The 21,263-nt window shown below is 38.4% G+C and overlaps 2 protein-coding genes across 4 annotated transcripts in view; one reads left to right on the forward strand and one right to left on the reverse strand.

The window, feature by feature from the left end:
* gap43 (growth associated protein 43) overlaps window positions 1-14,685 on the forward strand; it is a 16,064-nt gene extending 1,379 nt beyond the window's left edge. The window contains exons 2-3 of the mRNA NM_131341.2: window positions 10,283-10,769; window positions 14,243-14,685. Of these exons, the coding sequence (NP_571416.2) occupies window positions 10,283-10,769; window positions 14,243-14,310 (555 nt within the window). The 3' untranslated portion in view covers window positions 14,311-14,685. The remainder of the gene's footprint in view (window positions 1-10,282; window positions 10,770-14,242) is intronic.
* A 1,202-nt stretch (window positions 14,686-15,887) lies between these two features.
* lsamp (limbic system associated membrane protein) overlaps window positions 15,888-21,263 on the reverse strand; it is a 163,815-nt gene continuing 158,439 nt past the window's right edge. For 2 of the 3 annotated variants that reach the window (XM_073923240.1, XM_073923241.1), the window contains one exon: window positions 15,888-20,143. In XM_073923240.1, the coding sequence (XP_073779341.1) occupies window positions 20,046-20,143 (98 nt within the window). In that variant the 3' untranslated portion in view covers window positions 15,888-20,045. 3 annotated transcript variants of the gene reach the window in all.

The following is a 21,263-nucleotide window of genomic DNA, read 5'->3' on the forward strand; positions in this document are numbered from 1 at the left end:
ATCACTTCACTGCTCAGCCTTTGCTTTGAACCCCTGCTTCAGTGCTGACCACCTGTCTGTGTGTGTGTGCGTGTGTGTGTGTGCGCGTGTGTGTGTGTGTGTGTGTGTGTCTGTGTGTGTGTGTGTGTGTGTGTGTCTGTGTGTGTGTGTGTGTGTGTGTGTGTACAGTCCAGCACATAAATGTGTGTTTGTTGAATTATGATGGAGACCTTCAGATGATGTCAGAGCTGCCAATCATTCTGCTGGCCACGCCCTCTGCTCCTCACACACACACACACACACACACACACACACACACACACACACACACACACACACACACACACACACACTTCCAGATGATCACACTCAGCGTTTGACACCTCTGAGGAACTCTGAAAGGCTGAAGACGTCTGCGTCTGTTATTGTGATGAAGATTATTGAGCATGAAGATGATGATGACGATGATGTCAGGATGAGGTGTGAAACTGACTCATGAATGACTCACTCTGACATCACACACACACACACACACACACACACACACACACACACACACTATGCTTCACATTTTGACCATTCATTCATTCATTCATTCATTCATTTTCTTTCCAGTTTAATCCCTTTATTAATAGCGGAATGAACCGCCAACTATTCCAGCATATGTTTTACACAGCAGATGCCCTTCCAACTGCATCCCAGTACTGGGAAACACCCATGCACACACACACACACACACGGGTGAGTGTGAATGAGTGTGTGTGTTTGTGGGAATGTGTGCAAGTGAATGTGAGTTTGTGTGTCAGAGTTTGAGAACATGTGTCTGAGTGTGTCTCTCTCACACACACACACGCACACGCACACGCACACACACACACGCAGCAGCAGGGCATTGAGGAATAAATCATCTTCCTGTATGCAGAGTGACTTCATTCCTGCAGTGCATTTGCAGATTGACTCAGTGGAGGAGTGTTGGAGATGAAATGGCCTACACACACACACACACACACACACACACACACACACACACACACACACACACACACACACACACACACACACACACACACACACACACACACACACACACACACACACACACACGCACACACACACACACACTTGTCAGTGGTCTGGCCTGAGTTCAGCTCGTCTGGCCTTTATGATGTGACTGCTCTTCATCGGTGTGTTCTCATGCTTCTTGTGTTTCGTCTTGTTCACCTTATTTTGATTTCTGCTTGCTCTCCTTCATTAGACTCATGTGAGTATTAAATTAAAAGGCTCTCGGTGGACAGACACACGGCTGGCTGCTGATGGACAAGGTAAATATTAAGATTAATATCCCTGACTATAATCCGCTCAGGCGCTAGATCTTGATGGCGGACGATTACTTCATTTCAGGTTTTCTCACTTGAACATCAACTACAGCAGATCTGCCGATACTGATTATTACTCCAACAGCAAAACACAAATCCAGGACTTTAATCCAGGACTTAACTCAAGAACAGAACTCTCGTGTGCCTTCAGCCGCTGCATTAGAAGCTCCTCAGTCAGTTTACAGCTGCTGTGGTCACTCTGCACTTTCTTTTGTCATGTGGATGAATATTCGTGTTTTTGGGCCACACTTAAAGGAACCCAGTTTGCACACCCTGTTTGAGTCCACTGCTTTGCTTTAATATTCACATTTCATTTTTTTATTGATACTCGAGTCAAAGACAGTCTGATCAGAGAAAACTAAAAGACTATCATCAATTTAATTAGAGATCACAGCCTGATAATACACGAATGAGCTGAGCAAATGTGACCATGTTCAAGTTTTGTTCAGGATATGTTCATGATATGTTCAGGTTGTGTCCAGGTTATGTTCAGGTTATGTTCAGGAATCAGGATATGTTCAGGTTGTGTTCAGGTTATGCTGCTCAGGTTATGTTCAGGATATGGTCAGGTTATGTTCTAGATATGTCCAGGTTGTGTTCAGGTTATGCTGCTTAGGTTATGTTCAGGATATGGTCAGGTTATGTTCTAGATATGTCCAGGTTGTGTACGGGATATGTTTAGGTTGTGTTGAGGATATGTTCATGCTGTGTTCAGGATATGTTCAGGTTGTGTTCAGGGTCTGCTGCTCAGGTTATGTTCAGGATATGGTCAGGTTATGTTCTAGATATGTCCTGGTTGTGTTCAGGTTATGCTGCTCAGGTTATGTTCATGATATGGTCAGGTTATGTTCTAGATATGTCCAGGTTGTGTTCAGGTTATGCTGCTCAGGTTATGTTCAGGGTATGGTCAGGTTATGTTCTAGATATGTCCAGGTTGTGTTCAGGTTATACTGCTCAGGTTATGTTCAGGATATGGTCAGGTTTTGTTTTAGATATGTCCAGGTTGTGTTTGAGATATGTTTAGGTTGTGTTGAGGATATGTTCATGTTGTGTTCTAGATATGTCCAGGTTGTGTTCAGGTTATACTGCTCAGGTTATGTTCAGGATATAGTCAGGTTATGTTCTAGATATGTCCAGGTTGTGTTTGAGATATGTTTAGGTTGTGTTGAGGATATGTTCATGTTGTGTTCAGGATATGTTCAGGTTGTGTTCAGGTTATGCTGCTCAGGTTATGTTCAGGATATGGTCAGGTTATGTTCTAGATATGTCCAGGTCGTGTTCAGGTTGTATTCAAGTTATGTTCAGGATATGCTGAAGTTATGTTGAGGCTGTGTTTAAGTTATGTTTAGATTATGTCCTGTTTTAGGGTTCATAAACGAAGATTCCACCAATCAACCGAATAATTTAAATATGTTTTGGATATGTTCAGGTTATTCAATTCAGCTTTATTTGTATAGCGCTTTTACAATGTAGATTGTGTCAAAGCAGCTTCACATAAATGGTCATAGTAACTGGAACAGTGTGGTTCAGTTTTTAGTGTTTAAGTTCAGTTCAGTTCAGTTCAGTTTAGTTCAGTTCAGTGTAATTTAATCATTACTGAGAGTTCAAACACTGGAGAGCAAATTCATAGATGCGTAGCTCTACCGATCCTGAACTATGCAAGCCAGTGGCGACAGCGGAGAGGGAAAAAAACTTCACCTATAGGAGAGTGAAGAAACCAGACTCAGTTGGGCAGGACCATTTTAATGGCCATTTTTATGTTCAGCTTATGTTTAAGATATGTCCAGGTTGTGTTCAAGTTATGTTTAGGTTGTGTCCTGTTTTAGAGATCACAAACCGAGAATCCCCCAATCAAGCGAGGAATGTAAATATGTTCTGAATATGTTCAAGCTTTGTTTGGGTTTATGTTCTTGTTATTTTTAGGTTCTTTTAATTATTCGGTTATATGTTTACATTTGTCAAACAGAGATTCCGCCAATCAACTTAGCAATGTGAGTATGTTCAGGATTTGTTTTTGGTGTGTACAGGACATGTTTAAGTTATGTTCAGGCTATGTTCATGTAATGTGCTATCTTGTAATCAGGATATGTTTAGGTTATGTCCTGGTAAGATATCACAAATTGAGATTCCACCATTCACTGAGCAATGTGAATATGTTTGGCACATGTTCAAATTATGATCAAGTTATCTTCAGGTTATGTTCAGGTTGTTTCCTGGTTTAGATTTTACAAACCAAGATTCCACCAATCAACCATGGAATGTAAATATGTTCTGGGTTTTTTAAAGTTATATCTGGGTTTGTTCATGTTATTTTATATATTAGATTGTATGGTTAGAATATTTTCAGGTTATATTCCGATTTAGATATGTCAACTCGAGATTCCACCATTTAATTGAGAAATGTGAAAATGTTCAGGTCAAGTTCATCTTATGTTCAGGTTACCATTAGGATATGTTCAGGTTATGTTCTAGATTAAATATCACACACCAAGATTCCATCAATTAACTTAACAATGTGAAAATGTTCAGGATGTGTTCAAATTATGTTCAGGATATGTTTATGTTATGTTTAGATTATGTTTAGAATATGTTCAGGTTATGTTCTGGTTTCAATATAAAGCTGAGATTCCATCTATCAACTGAGCAATTTGACTATGTTCAGGTTATGTTCAGGATATGTTTATGCTATGTTTAGGTTATTTTCAGGATATGGTCATGTTATGTTCTGGTTTAAATATCTCAAACCAAGATTCCATCAGTCATCTGTAAGCAAAGATATTATGTTTAGGATATGATCAGGTTATGTTCTAGTTATGTTGTGGTTTAGAAATCATAAACCAAGAGTGAACTAAGCAATGTGAATATGTTCAGGATAGCTTCAAGTTATGTTCATGTTATGTGTAGGCTATATTCAGGATATGTTCAGGTTATGTTCTGGTTTACATAATACAAATTAAAATTCCACCAATCAACTTTGAGCAAAGATACTGAGTAAAATGAATATGTTTGGGATATGTTCAGAATATGTTTGGCATATTTTCAAGTTATGTTCAGGATATATGTGTTTTGTTTAGGTTGTATTCAGGATATTTTAGGTTATGTTCTGGTTTAGATATCACATACTGAGATTCCACCAGTCACGCGTGAGCAAAGATAGTGTTTGGGATATGTTCAGGATATGTTCAAGTTATGTTCGGGTTATGTTTAGCTTATATTGAGAATATGTTCAAGTTATGTTCAGGTTATGTTTATGTTATGTTTAGATTTTAAACAATATATTTTTAGGTTATATTCTGGTTTAGATATCACAAATAAATATACCACCAGTAAACCATGATCAAAGATACGTTTAGGCTATGTTAATGTTGTGTTAGGTTATATTCAGGTTATGTTCTGGTTTGGATATCACAAACCAAAATTCCTTTGGTTTGACATATGTTCAGGAAATCTTCAACTTATGTCCAGGATATGTTTGTTACGTTAAGGTTGGATTCAGGGTATTTTTATGTTGTATTCTGATGTAGATTTTACAAACCAAGATTTCACCAGTCAACTGTGAGCAAAGATATTTTAATGTTTAGGTTATGTTTAGGCTAATTTCAGGATAATTTCAGGTTATGTTCGATATCAAAAACCAAAATTCAACCAATTCACTGAGCAATGTGACAATGTTCAGGATATGTTTAGGGTATGTTCAGAATATTATATTAAGTTATGTTTATGTTATGTTTAGGTTATAGTCAGGATATTTTCAGGTTATGTTCTGGTTTAAATATTACAAATCGAAATTTCACAATTCACCTGAGCAATGTGACTATGTTCAGGATATGTTTAGGGTATGTTCAGAATATTATATTAAGTTATGTTTAGGTTATAGTCAGGATATTTTCAGGTTATGTTCTGGTTTAAATATTACAAATCGAAATTTCACAATTCACCCGAGCAATGTGACAATGTTCAGGATAAGTTTTGGTTATGTTCGGGATATGCTTAGCATATGTTCAGGATCCACTATAATATTAAGTTTAACAGTATTTCTGTGTGCAAAACTCTCATCAGATTCAGATCAAGAATGATTTTCTGTAATGTTAAAAACTCTCATCTAAAAAAGTCATCTGAAATCTTTAATCTTATTTCACTCCTTCAAGACATCAGATTTCACACATCCGACAACACCATTTTCAGCATTTCACACACAACACATTAAGTTTAACACTTATTCTTAAATAAATGTATTACAGCGCAGTATAAGTAGTGATAAACTTTTTCAACTATATTTAGACATTTGGCAAATATTAAAGTGTAACACTATATTAAAATATTAACACTTTTCTTCCATTTATTACGGTGTCTACATGTGGAAAACTACAGTTGTACAAATAATCTGATCTGCAAACCGAAATCTTTGACCCGTATTGTAACAGAAGTTTGGATCCACGTGCAGGTTTATTCAGTGGTCAGGCAAGCAATGGTCAACACAGGTGCAAACAGACGTCTAGAGGCAGTCCAGAATCGTAGTTAAATAACAGGCGAGAGGTCGTAAGGCAGGCGGCAGTCTAAGACGAAAAGGCTAACAAGGCAGGGGTCAAAACACAAGAAAACAAGACTAGGAAAACACGTTGTAGTGTTACTATACAGATAACAAGACTCAGCCATGCGAATGAGTGTGTGTGCTGCTTAAGTAGTGTGTGTAATCAGACTTTGACAATCCTCAGCTGGTGCAAGTGTAATCAGTCTAAATGAAGAAGCAGGTTTGTGTGGGCCAAGTGCATGTATGAAGTTGTAGTCCATAAACTGGCGGATTTGTAGTTTGTATGAGTGAGAATGTTTTTTAGCGACCTCTGGTGGTTAGAGGTCGCTGGTGATTGTGACACATATATTATATTATATTATATTATATTATATTATATTATATTATATTATATTATATTATATTATTTTATATTATATTGTATTGTATTGTATTGTATTATTATATTATATTATATTATATTATATTATATTATATTATATTATATTATTATATTATTTTATTTTATTTTATATTATATTATATTATTATATTATATTATATTATATTATATTATATTATATTATATTATATTATATTATATTATTTTATATTATATTGTATTATATTATATTATATTATATTATATTATATTATATTATATTATTTTATATTATATTGTATTGTATTGTATTGTATTATTATATTATATTATATTATATTATATTATTATATTATTTTATTTTATTTTATATTATATTATATTATTATATTATATTATATTATATTATATTATATTATATTATATTATATTATATTATATTATATTATTTTATATTATATTGTATTGTATTGTATTGTATTATTATATTATATTATATTATATTATATTATATTATATTATATTATATTATATTATTATATTATTTTATTTTATTTTATATTATATTATATTATTATATTATATTATATTATATTATATTATATTATATTATATTATATTATATTATTATATTATATTATATTGTATTGTATTATATCATTATTTTATGTTATGGTATATTATATTATTATATTATATTATATTATATTATATAATATTATATCATTATATTATTTTATATTATATTGTATTATAAATATTTTTATTTTATATTACATTGTAATATATTATATTATATTATTATTTTATTTTATATTATATTATATTATATTATATTATATTATATTATATTATATTATATTGTATTATATTATTATTTTATGTTATATTGTATTATATTATTATTTTATGTTATATTATATTATATTATATTATATTATATTATTATATTATTTTATATTATATTGTATTATATTATTATTTTATGTTATGTTATATTATATTATATTATTATTTTATATTATATTATATTATATTATATTATAAATATTTTTATTTTATATTATATTGTAATATATTATATTATATTATATTATATTATATTATATTATATTATATTATTATTTTATTTTATATTATATTACATTATATTATATTATATTATATTATATTATTATTTTATGTTATATTGTATTATATTATTATTTTATGTTATATTATATTATATTATATTTTATTATTATATTATATTATATTATATTATATTATATTATATTATATTATATTATATTATATTATATTATATTATATTATATTATTTTATATTAATAGATCACTACTGTGTATCAGGTATCTGAGCAGAAACAGGCTGATGATGCTGGTGCTGAACTCAGAGTGAACTCATCTGTAATGGTGTTACTGGTGTCTGGATGAATCCAGCAGGAAGCCTGTATTCTGAGCCAGACATCACTGATGATCCTTCAGTCATCCAGACGCTGAACAGAGCTGTAAATAATCAGACTCAGACTGACGGGGGGTGTTCTGTGGTTCAGACGCTCAGATCCGTGTCTCCCGCTGATCCCTCATGTTGTGAATTGCAGGACACTGAAGCGGCGCTGAGATGTTTTTATCACGGGATTGAAGCAGACGTGAGAATCACGGATCCCAGAACTGTCTGATCACGCCTCCGTCAGTCTGTACTGTAATGATCATACAGTGAACACAACACAAGTGTACTGCGGCTGATCAGGAGTTTGGATCATCAGTTGGAAATGTTGTTTTTCTAGACACTCAGTAAGTTTCCTCGTATATTCAGGTTAAACAGTCTCATAGTGGAACAGGAGATTGAGGAGAATGTTGTTAGCTGAACCAGGTAATCATGTGGGGCCTGTACTATGAAGCAGGATTACACTGGGTTTTAGGTACCATGAAAATACATCCGCTTTCATTGCTCTTTGTTGTATCTTATCCTATTCCAGTGGATGTTGTGGTTATGTTCTGGTTATTTTCAGGATATGTTTACGTTATGTTCTAGTTTAGATATAACAAACTGAGATTCCACCAACTCAGCAAAGTGAACATGTTCAGGATATGTTCAAGGTATGTTCAGGATATTTATGGGTTATATTTTCGTTTAGAGATTAAAACCTGAGATTCCACTAATCAACTGAGCAAAGTGATTATGTTCAGGTTATGTTCTGGTTATGTTTATGATATGTTCAGGTTATGTTCTGGTTATGTTCATGATATGTTCAGGTTATGTTCTGGTTTAGATATAACAAACTGAGATTCCATCTATCAACTGAGCAATTCGACTATGTTCAGGTTATGTTCAGGATATGTTTATGCTAATCAACTGAGTAACGTGACTATGTTTAGGATATGTTTGGGATATGCTCAAGTTATGTTCCTCTTATATGTAGGTTATGTTCAGGTTATTTTTTAGTTTAGGCATCACAAACTGAAATTACACCAATCATCTGAGCAATGTGGGAATGTCCAGGATATTTTGAAGTTATGTTCAGGTTATGTTCATATTATGTGGAGGTTAAATTCTAAATAATTTAAGGTTATGTTCTGGTTTAGATATCACAAACCAGGATTATACCAGTCATCTATGAATACTTTGTTGTTTTATTGTCAGGTTATCTTTAGGTTATGTTCAGGTTATTTTCAGGATATAAAATGTTCTGGTTTAGAAATAATAAATTAAGATTCCATCTATTAACTGAGCAAAGTGGCTGTGTTCAGGATATGTTTGGGACATTTCAGGGATATATTTTGGTTTAGAGGTCACTAACTGAGATTCCACTAATCAACCGAGCAAAGTGATTATCTGGTCATGTTCTGGTTTTGTTCAGGATATGTTAAGGTTATGTTCTGGTTTAGATATCACAAACTGAGATTACACCAATCAACTGAACAACATGACTATGTTAATGATATGTTTGGGATATGTTCAAGTAATGTTTATATTATTTGTAGGCTATGCTTAGGGTATGTTCAGGCTATGTTCTAGTTTAGGCATCACAAACTGAGATTCCACTAATCAACTGTGCAGGATATGTACAGGATATATTGAAGTTATGTTCAGGTTAAGTTCATATTATGTGCTTGTTATATCCAGGATAATTTCAGGTTATGTTCTGGTTTAGATATCACAAACCTGGATTCTACCAGTTAACTGTGAATACTTACTACGTTCATGATATATTTCAGGATATGTTCAGGCACTGTTTTTGTTGTATGTTAAATAATATTTTCAGGTTATCTTTTGGTTATGTTCAGGAGTTTTTCAGATTATCTTCGGGTTATATTCAGGTTTTATGTCCAAGTTATCTTTAGGATATGTTCAGGATTTCCTCAGATTATGTTTAGGTTATGTTGAGGATATCTTCAGGTTATGTTCAGGTTTAGAGATCATGTGAAAATAAAGCCACTCCAGCAGTTTCTCCTGTTCCATATTAAATGTTTCTCTTCAGTAAATTGTTTTAGAAATAAAATTGTCTGTTTGTAGTGAAGATTATTATAATTATTTGATATGAATTATGTAATCATTATATCCATGATCACTGCATATTATAAACAATCTTATTTTAGCAGTTTCGCCTCAGTTTAACAGTCCTCCTTCAATTCTAGATTTAAATCTCATGACAAAGTTTAACATTTCTAAATTAACACTTCACAGTTGCCATCTTGCATTTCTGAGTTTATGTTCCACAATTCTGAGAAAGTCTTTAGTTGTGAATGTATATCGTAATGCATTTACCTTTTTTAAATCTGAGTTCTCATCTGTGATTGGCTGTTTGCTGCTGATGCCCCGCCTTCATCTGCACATGCTCATAAACTCAGGATCAACGTCAGTTAGTTGAAGTTCAGCTTCAAGCTAACAGTACAGTCTGAGCACACTGCTGTGGTTTAGTCAACCCCAGACTGATCCTGTAATCCTGAGTTTGTTCAGCCTCCATCGTGGAACAGGTTTGATGAACTGCTGAGTGTTTCTGTTTGAGTTTCTGAAGCTGTTTGTTCTCTCAGGTTGAGAAGAATGAAGAGGCCGATCAGGAGATCAAGCAGGATGGAATCAAACCGGAGGAAAACGCTCACAAGGCGGCCACCAAGATCCAGGCCAGCTTCCGCGGACACATCACCCGGAAAAAGATGAAGGACGGAGAGAAAGAGGAGGAGAACGGAGAAGTGCCGGAGGAGCAGGAGGAGGAGAAACCGACTGACGCCTCCACAGAAACACAGGAGGACCCCAAACCAGAGCAGCCTAACTCCCCAGCAAATGAAGCCCCGCCCACTGCTGCAGCGGACCCTGCCCCCTCAGACACGCCCGCCAAAGAGGAAGTGAAGGAGCCGCAGCAGGAAGTGGAGAAGCCAAAAGAGGAGGAGCCAAGCTCGGCGGCTGCAGACGAGAAACCTGAAGAAGAAGGCAATGCACAGAAAGAGGAGAAAGAGGAGGAGAAACCAGCCGACGTGCCTGAAGCTGAGAGCCAGGAGACACACCAAATAGACAAACCAGGTCAGTTTCAGCTCTGGACACCTCATTCACTCTGTGTACACACACCTACTGTCCACCGCTGGAACATGCGTAATGGAGACTCTTAGAGACACAGACACGTTCACATCTCTGAGTTTACATCTGTCAATTCTGAGTTTACGAATCGCATCTCTGAGATCACGTCTCGCATCTCTGAGTTTACGTCTCGCATCTCTGAGTTTACGTCTCACATTTCTGAGTTTACGTCTCACATTTCTGAGTTTACGTCTCACATTTCTGAGTTTACGTCTCACATTTCTGAGTTTACGTCTCGCATTTCTGAGTTTACGTCTCACATTTCTGAGTTTACGTCTCACATTTCTGAGTTTACGTCTCACATTTCTGAGTTTACGAATCGCATTTCTGAGTTTACGTCTCACATTTCTGAGTTTACGTCTCACATTTCTGAGTTTACGAATCGCATTTCTGAGTTTACGTCTCACATTTCTGAGTTTACGTCTCGCATCTCTGAGTTTACGTCTCACATTTCTGAGTTTACGAATCGCATTTCTGAGTTTACGTCTCACATCTCTGAGTTTCAACTCGCATTTCTGAAATCACATCTCACATCTCTGAGTTTACATCTCGCATTACTGAGTTTATGTCCACATCTCTGAGTTTACGTCTCACATCTGAGGTTTTGTCTCGCATCTTTGAGTTCACGTCCCACATCTGAGTTTACTTCCCACATCTGAGTTTATGTCTCACATCTAAGTTTAAGTGTCACATCTGAGTTCACAACTCGCATCTCTGAGTTTACGTCTCACACCTGAGTTTACATCCACCATCTGAGTTTACGTCTCGCATTTCTGAGTTTACGTCTCACATCCGAGTTTACGTCTCACATTTCTGAGTTTACGTCTCACATTTCTGAGTTTACGTCTCACATCCGAGTTTACGTCTCACATTTCTGAGTTTACGTCTCACATTTCTGAGTTTACGTCTCACATTTCTGAGTTTACGTCTCACACCTGAGTTTACATCCACCATCTGAGTTTACGTCTCGCATTTCTGAGTTTACGTCTCACATCCGAGTTTACGTCTCACATTTCTGAGTTTACGTCTCACATTTCTGAGTTTACGTCTCACATCCGAGTTTACGTCTCACATTTCTGAGTTTACGTCTCACATTTCTGAGTTTACGTCTCACATTTCTGAGTTTACGTCTCACATCTGTGTTTACGACTCGCATCTGAATTTACGTCTCGCATTTCTGAGTTTACGTCTCATTTTTCTGAGTTTACGTCTCGCATTTCTGAGTTTACGTCTCGCATCTCTGAGTTTACGTCTCATATTTCTGAGTTTACGTCTCATATTTCTGAGTTTACATCTCGCATTTCTGAGTTTACGTCTCATATTTCTGAGTTTACGTCTCGCATTTCTGAGTTTACGTCTCATATTTCTGAGTTTACGTCTCGCATTTCTGAGTTTACGTCTCACATCTGAGTTTACGTTCCCACATCTGAGTTTACGTCTCACATCCGAGTTTACGTCTCACATCTGAATTTATGACTCGCATGTCTGAGTTTACGTCTCACATTTTTGAATTTATGTCCACATTTCTGAGTTTATGTCTCACATCTCTGAGTTTACGACTCACATGTCAGAGTTTACGTCTCACATCTGAGTTTACGACTCGCATCTGAGTTTACATCTCGCATTTCTGAGTTTACGTCCACATCTCTGAGTTTACGTCTCATATTTCTGAGTTTACGTCTCACATTTCTGAGTTTACGTCTCACATTTCTGAGTTTACGTCTCACATTTCTGAGTTTACGTCTCGCATTTCTGAGTTTACGTCTCATATTTCTGAGTTTACGTCTCATATTTCTGAGTTTACGTCTCACATTTCTGAGTTTACGTCTCACATTTCTGAGTTTACGTCTCACATTTCTGAGTTTACGTCTCACATTTCTGAGTTTACGAATCGCATTTCTGAGTTTACGTCTCGCATTTCTGAGTTTACGTCTCATATTTCTGAGTTTACGTCTCATATTTCTGAGTTTACGTCTCACATTTCTGAGTTTACGTCTCACATTTCTGAGTTTACGTCTCACATCCGAGTTTACGTCTCACATTTCTGAGTTTACGTCTCACATTTCTGAGTTTACGTCTCACATTTCTGAGTTTACGTCTCACATCCGAGTTTACGTCTCACATTTCTGAGTTTACGTCTCACATTTCTGAGTTTACGTCTCACATTTCTGAGTTTACGTCTCACATCTGTGTTTACGACTCGCATCTGAATTTACGTCTCGCATTTCTGAGTTTACGTCTCATTTTTCTGAGTTTACGTCTCGCATTTCTGAGTTTACGTCTCGCATCTCTGAGTTTACGTCTCATATTTCTGAGTTTACGTCTCATATTTCTGAGTTTACGTCTCGCATTTCTGAGTTTACGTCTCATATTTCTGAGTTTACGTCTCGCATTTCTGAGTTTACGTCTCATATTTCTGAGTTTACGTCTCGCATTTCTGAGTTTACGTCTCACATCTGAGTTTACGTTCCCACATCTGAGTTTACGTCTCACATCCGAGTTTACGTCTCACATCTGAATTTATGACTCGCATGTCTGAGTTTACGTCTCACATCTGAGTTTACTTCTTGCATTTCTGAGTTTACGTCTCACATTTTTGAATTTATGTCCACATTTCTGAGTTTATGTCTCACATCTCTGAGTTTACGACTCACATGTCAGAGTTTACGTCTCACATCTGAGTTTACGACTCGCATCTGAGTTTACATCTCGCATTTCTGAGTTTACGTCCACATCTCTGAGTTTACGTCTCATATTTCTGAGTTTACGTCTCACATTTCTGAGTTTACGTCTCACATTTCTGAGTTTACGTCTCACATTTCTGAGTTTACGTCTCACATTTCTGAGTTTACGAATCGCATTTCTGAGTTTACGTCTCGCATTTCTGAGTTTACGTCTCATATTTCTGAGTTTACGTCTCATATTTCTGAGTTTACGTCTCACATTTCTGAGTTTACGTCTCGCATTTCTGAGTTTACGTCTCATATTTCTGAGTTTACGTCTCATATTTCTGAGTTTACGTCTCACATTTCTGAGTTTACGTCTCACATTTCTGAGTTTACGTCTCATATTTCTGAGTTTACGTCTCACATTTCTGAGTTTACGTCCACATTTCTGAGTTTACGTCTCACATTTCTGAGTTTACGTCCACATTTCTGAGTTTACGTCTCGCATCTCTAAGTTTACGTTTTGCATTTCTGGGTTTACATTTGACGTTTCTAAATTCATGTCTTATTCCTGATTTTGTCTCATATTTCTGGCTTTTCGACTCTTTGTCTAACAGTTCTTGGTTTGCGATGTTCAGTTGTTTTTCAGTTTTAGTTTTCTTCACAGTTTATATCTCTATTTGTTCTGTTTTAAAGTTTGATTTCTAAGAAGAACAGTGTGAATTGATCTAAATGTTTTCTGTGCTGTTTCAGACGCTGCTGAGGAATCCAAACCAGCAGAGGGAGCCGTTTCAGACGCCGGCACAGAGGAGAGTGTTTAACGGAGGACCAGTGCAATGTAGAATCCCAGATGATCCACAGGCCCGCCGACAGCCTGCTTTATGTTCGTCCTCTTTTCTGGTGTGGCCTGATTTCTGCGGTTTGCGGGAGGTTTGGAAGCGTGTGCTGGAGATCAGGACTCAGACCTCCGTCTTTCTCCAGCGCAGTAAACCTCCTCATACATGTGGCTTCTTTTCATGTCCGTGGTGTTGTTATGAGCGTTTAATTGGAGATATCGCTGCACTGATGATGTTAAAATCCACAAAATCCAACAAAAAAGAAAAAGCGCCGGCCTTTCTGTTCCAGTCAGGAGTAAACTCGTGGAAAATGGTTTCATGTCTGTTTTCAAAATAAAGAAATGTGCCAATTATGTTAAAGATGTGTGTGTGTGTGTGTGTGTGCGCGTGTGTGTGTGTGGTTTGTCAGATCATATTAGCAGGATTAATCTGAATTTAGCAGAAAATAAACACAGACATGTCTTTCCAGTAGGGTCTGATTATGTAACAGTAGTTAATGCATTCATTAATTATTGCACTGCTTGTTCATTAAGTCATGTCAGGCTCCATTAAGCACTATTATCATTAACAGATTAAATGCTTTAGAAGTGTTTTAATTGCTCATTCATTTGAATGTAAATGAATGTTAACAGAGGAAAGTATTGTACCGCATTAATACACACACACTGCGCACTGGTGTCTGATACTACTGAAGACTCGAGACTTGAGCTGATGTTGAGTGGACGTGACCATTTCCTCATGCAGTGGAATAATTATCATACATGTACTGTAGGCTCATATCATTTATAACCCACTGCTTTAATTGTGTGTAATTAACTCCTCAATAGGGGCGGCATGGTGGTCGCTGGTTTGAGTCTCGGCTGGGTCAGTTGGTGTTTCTGTGTGGAGTTTGCCTGTTTTCCCCATGTTGGCGTGGGTTCGAAGGGCATCAACTGTGTAAAACAGGGGTGTCCACACTCGATCCTGGAGGGCCGGTGTCCTGGGGAGTTGAGCTCCAGCCCTAATCAAACACACCTGAACATGCTAATCAAGCTCTTACTAGCTATACTTCAAACTTCCAGGCAACCTCCAGGACCGACTTTGGATACCCCTGGTGTAAAACATAATCTAGAATAGTTGGTGGTTCATTCCGCAGTGGCGACCCCTGATGAATAAGAGACTGAGCCAAAGGAAAATAAATAATTGAATAACTGAATGAATGAATGAATGATCACTCAATTACTATTATTATTAGTACTATTATTCATTCATTCATTCATTTTCTTTTTGGCTAGTGCCTTTATTAATCAGGGGTCGCCACCGCGAATGAACCCCTATAGCGCTTGTGTTTGGACTGTGGGGGAAACTGGAGCACCCAGAGGAAACCCACGCCAACACGGGGAGAACATGCAAACTCCACACAGAAACACCAACTGACCCAGCCGAGACTCGAAGCAGGGACCTGAGTGCTGTGAGGCGAATGTGCTACCCACTGCACCACCGTGCCGCCCAGTACTATTATATCTAAGTTAAATCTGCCACTTTTCTAGAATAAATCCATATCAATAACCACAGGAAGAGCATTTAAAGGGAGATCTAACAATCGTTATATTCCTTTATTTGCATGTTACATGATTAACAGAATTCAGAATCTTCATTTCGCACCAAAATTACAATCATTTTCATTTATTTATGTTTTTCTTAATCCCACTTTCAAAAACATCAAATTCAGATGACGATTTCCATTCTCAACATCTGATGAGGACTGTACAGTGCAGAAGGGCTTCAAAAATGACTTCAGAGTAAATAAAGACGAGTTAGAAAATGTCCATTGCTTTCATGAAGATGTCGATCAAAACTACTGGAGATTCTCCAGATCCACGAAAACACAGCGTCTTCTTATCAGGTTACAGAGAGCATCGGCAATAAAACACACACTGAACATGGCCAAAATAAAGTGAACTGATCCTCACTGGAGTATTCACACACACACACACACACACACACACACACACACACTGCAGTGAGACATTCGTCAGATACAAAACACTGCGGCCCTGTGTGGAGTTCAGGACGCTTGACTTTGGATTGGATCAAACCCAAATATTGGCGTTGCAGCTCGATTTACTTTAGACAGGAGACGCGCGACTAGCCCTTTAAATCAGACACACGCCAGACGAGCGGTTTCATCCAATCAAGAGCGCACATGCTGAAAGCTTATTGGCTGAGAGAGCTGTCAATCAAAGGGCTGTGGGTGGAGATCTCACTGCTGGATTATTCCAATACTCAAATGTAAACGTGAACAGAAACGCTGCTTTACGAGCAGGAGAAACCACGAATAAACCAGTGTGTGCGCGCGCGTCTACATACCAAAACAAAATAAACCAGTGTGTGTGCGCGTCTACATACCAAAACAAAATAAACCAGTGTGTGTGTGCGCGTCTACATACCAAAACAAAACAAACCAGTGTGTGTGCGCGCGTCTTCATACCAAAACAAAATAAACCAGTGTGTGTGCGCGCGTCTACATACCAAAACAAAATAAACCAGTGTGTGTGCGCGCGTCTACATACCAAAACAAACTAAATAGATGCTTTATCAATTCAACAACAAAGAAAAGTAGTGTGTGCGCGGGTCATAAATCCTCTCTAAAATGGCTTGATTAAATATATAACAGGAGCTCTAATCGTTTGGCAGTCGGAGTGTTCAGCTCATCTCTGTACAACTACTATTATAATAACTAATGAACAGATCCATCTCTATAAATAAGAATAGTAGTGCAGCCGCTTCAAAGGTAAATCTAGGTTTAGAATACTTAAATATTTGTAGTAAAAATCTTAGTTTAGTATCTAATTTGAGTTTGTTACAGGAAGCATCAAAGCGCCACCGCAGAACTACAGACGGAGAAACCTGAACGAAGATGCGCTTCGTTTCCGCGTGAAGACATTCAAAAGAATATTTACAGACAGACGGAGGTGAGCGGCGGATGAAGACGAGCATTCATTGGTGTCGAACATTTCATACGGCGGACGGAGAAACACGCGGTGGGAGGAGGGTTATCAGCGGTCGTGCTGGAGCGACACGACACACGCTAAACATCGTTAAACACTTTCAGTGGAGAAACTTCATTAATAATACAAGTTTTCCAGAAACCCTGAAGAACTCTGCAGAGCCGCCTGTGGGAGGAGTTACTGCTGTGTTAGTGGGCGGAGTTACAACTGGAAGAATATGATGTTGTGGAGGGAGGGGTTAGGGGCGGATTCACACCAAACGCAGAATTAAGTATTCGTTACATACAAAGTCAATGCAGAAGCACAAATAGAGACGAATTATTGCTGTGAATGATGCCGAATGCGCGACACGTTTGACGAAAATATGCGAAATTCGCCTTAATTACGTCTTTACACAATTTTAAAAAATTGAACAAGAGCAGGAAATCTGCATGAGCGGGAAACACCGCGACTACAGTTGACTACAGCGGAGCTGTGTGTTTGGTGTGAAGCCAGACATATGGGAGGGGCCAGGGGTGTGGCCACAGACACACAAATAGGAGGGGTTTAGTGTTGTATTTGGATATAGTATAGTTATTTTTGGGTGATAGTAGTATTTGGTCACATGGAAGAAGTTTAACATTTGGGAAAAATCAGAGGCGTGGCCACAGGTAATCAAGTGGGTGGGATCATTATGTGGAAAGGGTTTAGTGGTTAACAGGTAGTGTGGGTGGAGTTACAACTGAGAGAATCTTAGTGCTGTATTTGGTCACATGCTATTTGAAATGGACCAATTATATTAGTGGAATACAGTGCTGTATATTTGGTCTTATGGGTGGAGTTAGACATCTGAAAGGGAACAGAGGCGTGGCCTCGGCTACACAAGTGGAAGGTGCCAATGACATGGGAGGGGTTAGTGCTGTATTTGGACATTTGTGTGGACACTTGGAGAAACTGCTGATAATACAAGTTTTCCAGAAACCCTGAAGAACGCTTGCAGAGTCGCCTGTGGGAGGAGTTACTGCTGTGTTAGTGGGCGGAGTTACAACTGGGAGAAAATTATAATGTGTGGGGGGAGGGGTTAGGGTGGATTCACACCAAAGGCAGAATTAAGTATTTGTGCGAGTAAATTACAGATCCAGTGTCAAAGCAAAAGCACAAACAGAGACGAGTTATTGCAGTGAATGGCGCCGAATGCGCGACACGTTTGACGAAAGTATGCAAAATTTGCCTTAATTTCGCCTTTAATGCAAGTTAAGAAAATGACTAGAACTAGAGCAGGAAATCTGCGTGAGCGGGAAACACCGCGAGTACAGTTGAGCGAGGGACACGAAGCTCTGCGTTTGGTGTGAAGCCAGCTGGGAGGAGCCAGGCATGTGGGAGGAGCCAGAGGTGTGGCCACAGACAAACAAGTGGGAGGGGTTTAGAGTTGTATTTGGATATAGGCAGAGTTATTTTTGGGTGATAGAAGTATTTGGTCACATGAGCGAAGTTGAGCATTTGGGAAGAATCAGAGGAGTGGCAACAAGGGGGCGGGATCATCATGTGGGAAGGGTTTAGTGGTGTATTAGGTAGTGTGGGTGGAGTTACAACTGGGAGAATCTTAGTGCTGTATTTGGTCACATGGGTATTTGGAAGGTGTGGGCACATCTACACAAGTGGGAGGGACTAATGATGAGGGAGGGGTTAGTGCCATATTTGGTCACACGCTTAACCTTAACCGTACATTAAGACATTGGAAAGTATCAGTGGGAGTGGTTTAGTGCTGTATTTAGACATTAGGGCGAGCTTACATTTGGGTGGGACTAATTATATTAGTGGAATACAGTGCTGTATTTGGACTTGTAGGCGGAGTTAGACATGTAGAACAGACCAGAGGTATGGGAGTGGTTAGTGCTGTATTTGGACTTGTAGGCGGAGTTAGACATGTAGAACAGACCAGAGGTGTGGGAGGGGTTAGTGCTGTATTTGGACATGTGGGCGGGGTTAGACATGTAGAACAGACCAGAGGTATGGGAGGGGTTAGTGCTGTATTTGAACATGTGGGCGGGGTTAGCCATGTAGAACAGACCAGAGGTGTGGGAGGGGTTAGTGCTGTATTTGGACATGTGGGCGGGGTTAGACATGTAGAACAGACCAAAGGATTGGGGGGGTTAGGGCTGTATTTGGACATGTGGGCGGGGTTAGACACAGCTACACAGGTGACGCAGCATGAGCGTCTCATTGATCCAGTGATTGTTCTGATCTTATAAACTCTTGATGAGATGCAAGGAAAGAGCAGAATGGAGTCCGACACAACACACACACACACACACACGTTCCAGTCCCTCTTCACTAGTCACACTCAGCACACTCAGACGACTCGAGCGCTCTCATTAGTTTACATCAGGCAGGTTTGGCCACAGGCTGCAGAGGTCAATGGGGAAATGAGCCGTTCAGCATTCAGAGATGATTGAAGATCAGGGCGTGGCTCCAGTTATCTGTCAGGACACACACACTCACACACACACATACACACACACACACACACACGCTCTCAGACTGTCGGACGGACGGAAACACACACCCCAGGCCTCACTGGAAGTCAGTAAATCTCGAAGCGGTTAAAGCAGGATATTCAGTTCTTCTCCTCTCCTCTGTGTTCTGGTCTTCTGTCCTGATAGTCAGAGTGTGGTCCGGCCCGGCGTGACGGTGAGTGTGATGACGAGTGAACAGTCTGAGGCGACCGAGTGTGTTCAGAGCGACTGATCATTAACACTGGAGAAGAGCTGAGGACACACACAGGAGGAGGAGCCAGAGTGATTGACAGATGCAGCCCGCCGAGTTGATGTCCCGCCCCATCCCTGGTTCTGGGAGAGAGAGAGACATCACACACACACACACACACGCACACGGAGAGAGAGAGAGAGAGAGAGACACACACACAGGTCTGTTAGATTCAGATGTTGTTGAATGGCGACCTCTGCTGGTGGATGAGCTGAAGTACACTAGTGTGTGTGTGAGTGTATCGGTGTGACTGTCTGTGTGTGTGAGTGTATCTGTCAGTGGTGTAAAGTAACACAATACAAACACTCAGAGTACTGTAATTGTGTAGTTTATCTCAGCAATTGTGCTTTACTCAGTAGTTTTACAATTGTGTGCTTTTACCAGTGGTGGAAAGAGAACTGAAAAAGCATACTGAAGTAAAAGTAGCATTACTTGCCTAAAATGTAGTGTGAGTAGAGTAAAAGTACCTGTTGTAAATATTACTCAAAGTAGGAGTAAAAAGTAGCTCTTTTAAAAGTACTCATGAGTAGTGAGTAGTGAGTATTACGCTGTTAAAAGTTGATGCATTTACATGTAATTTATGTGTGTGTGTGTGTGTGTGTGTAAACGTCACATTCTGTAGTGCATCTAGTGATTGTCCAGCAGGCACACAATGTCATAATCATGTAATATTAGGTCAGATTTAGGTTGTGATGTCAGGTGACCAAAAATCAATGTCTAGTCAGTGTCTAAGGACAACGTTATTTTGATGTCCAATAATGACCTCATATAACGTTGATATTTGGTTGATTTTAGGTAGTTAGAAAGTGACCAAAATCCAATGTAGAGCCGACATCTTAAACCAGCATCATATTGACGTCAAATACTGACATTTATTCATCAGGTATGGCAACCAAAATCCAACATCTGATAGACGTCATAGTGGTAACGTCCACACAACGTCAAGCTGTGACATCATTAAACGTTGATATTTGGTGTGTTTCAGGTTGTGCTGGAGGCCCGGTGTCCTGCAAAGTTTAGTTCCAATCCCAATTAGACGCACCTGGGCTAGCTAATCAAGCTCATATAGGCTTTCTAGAAACATCCGTGCAGGTGTGTTGAGGCAAGTTGGAGCTGAAATCTGCAGGACACCGGCCCTCCAGGACTGTGGCTGTTTCTCAATATGCGTTTTTCAGCGGTCTTGCGTCCTCGTGTTCTTGTGTA

Source organism: Danio rerio, chromosome 15 (genome assembly GCF_049306965.1).
Source record: "Danio rerio strain Tuebingen ecotype United States chromosome 15, GRCz12tu, whole genome shotgun sequence".
Classification (NCBI taxonomy): domain Eukaryota; kingdom Metazoa; phylum Chordata; class Actinopteri; order Cypriniformes; family Danionidae; genus Danio; species Danio rerio.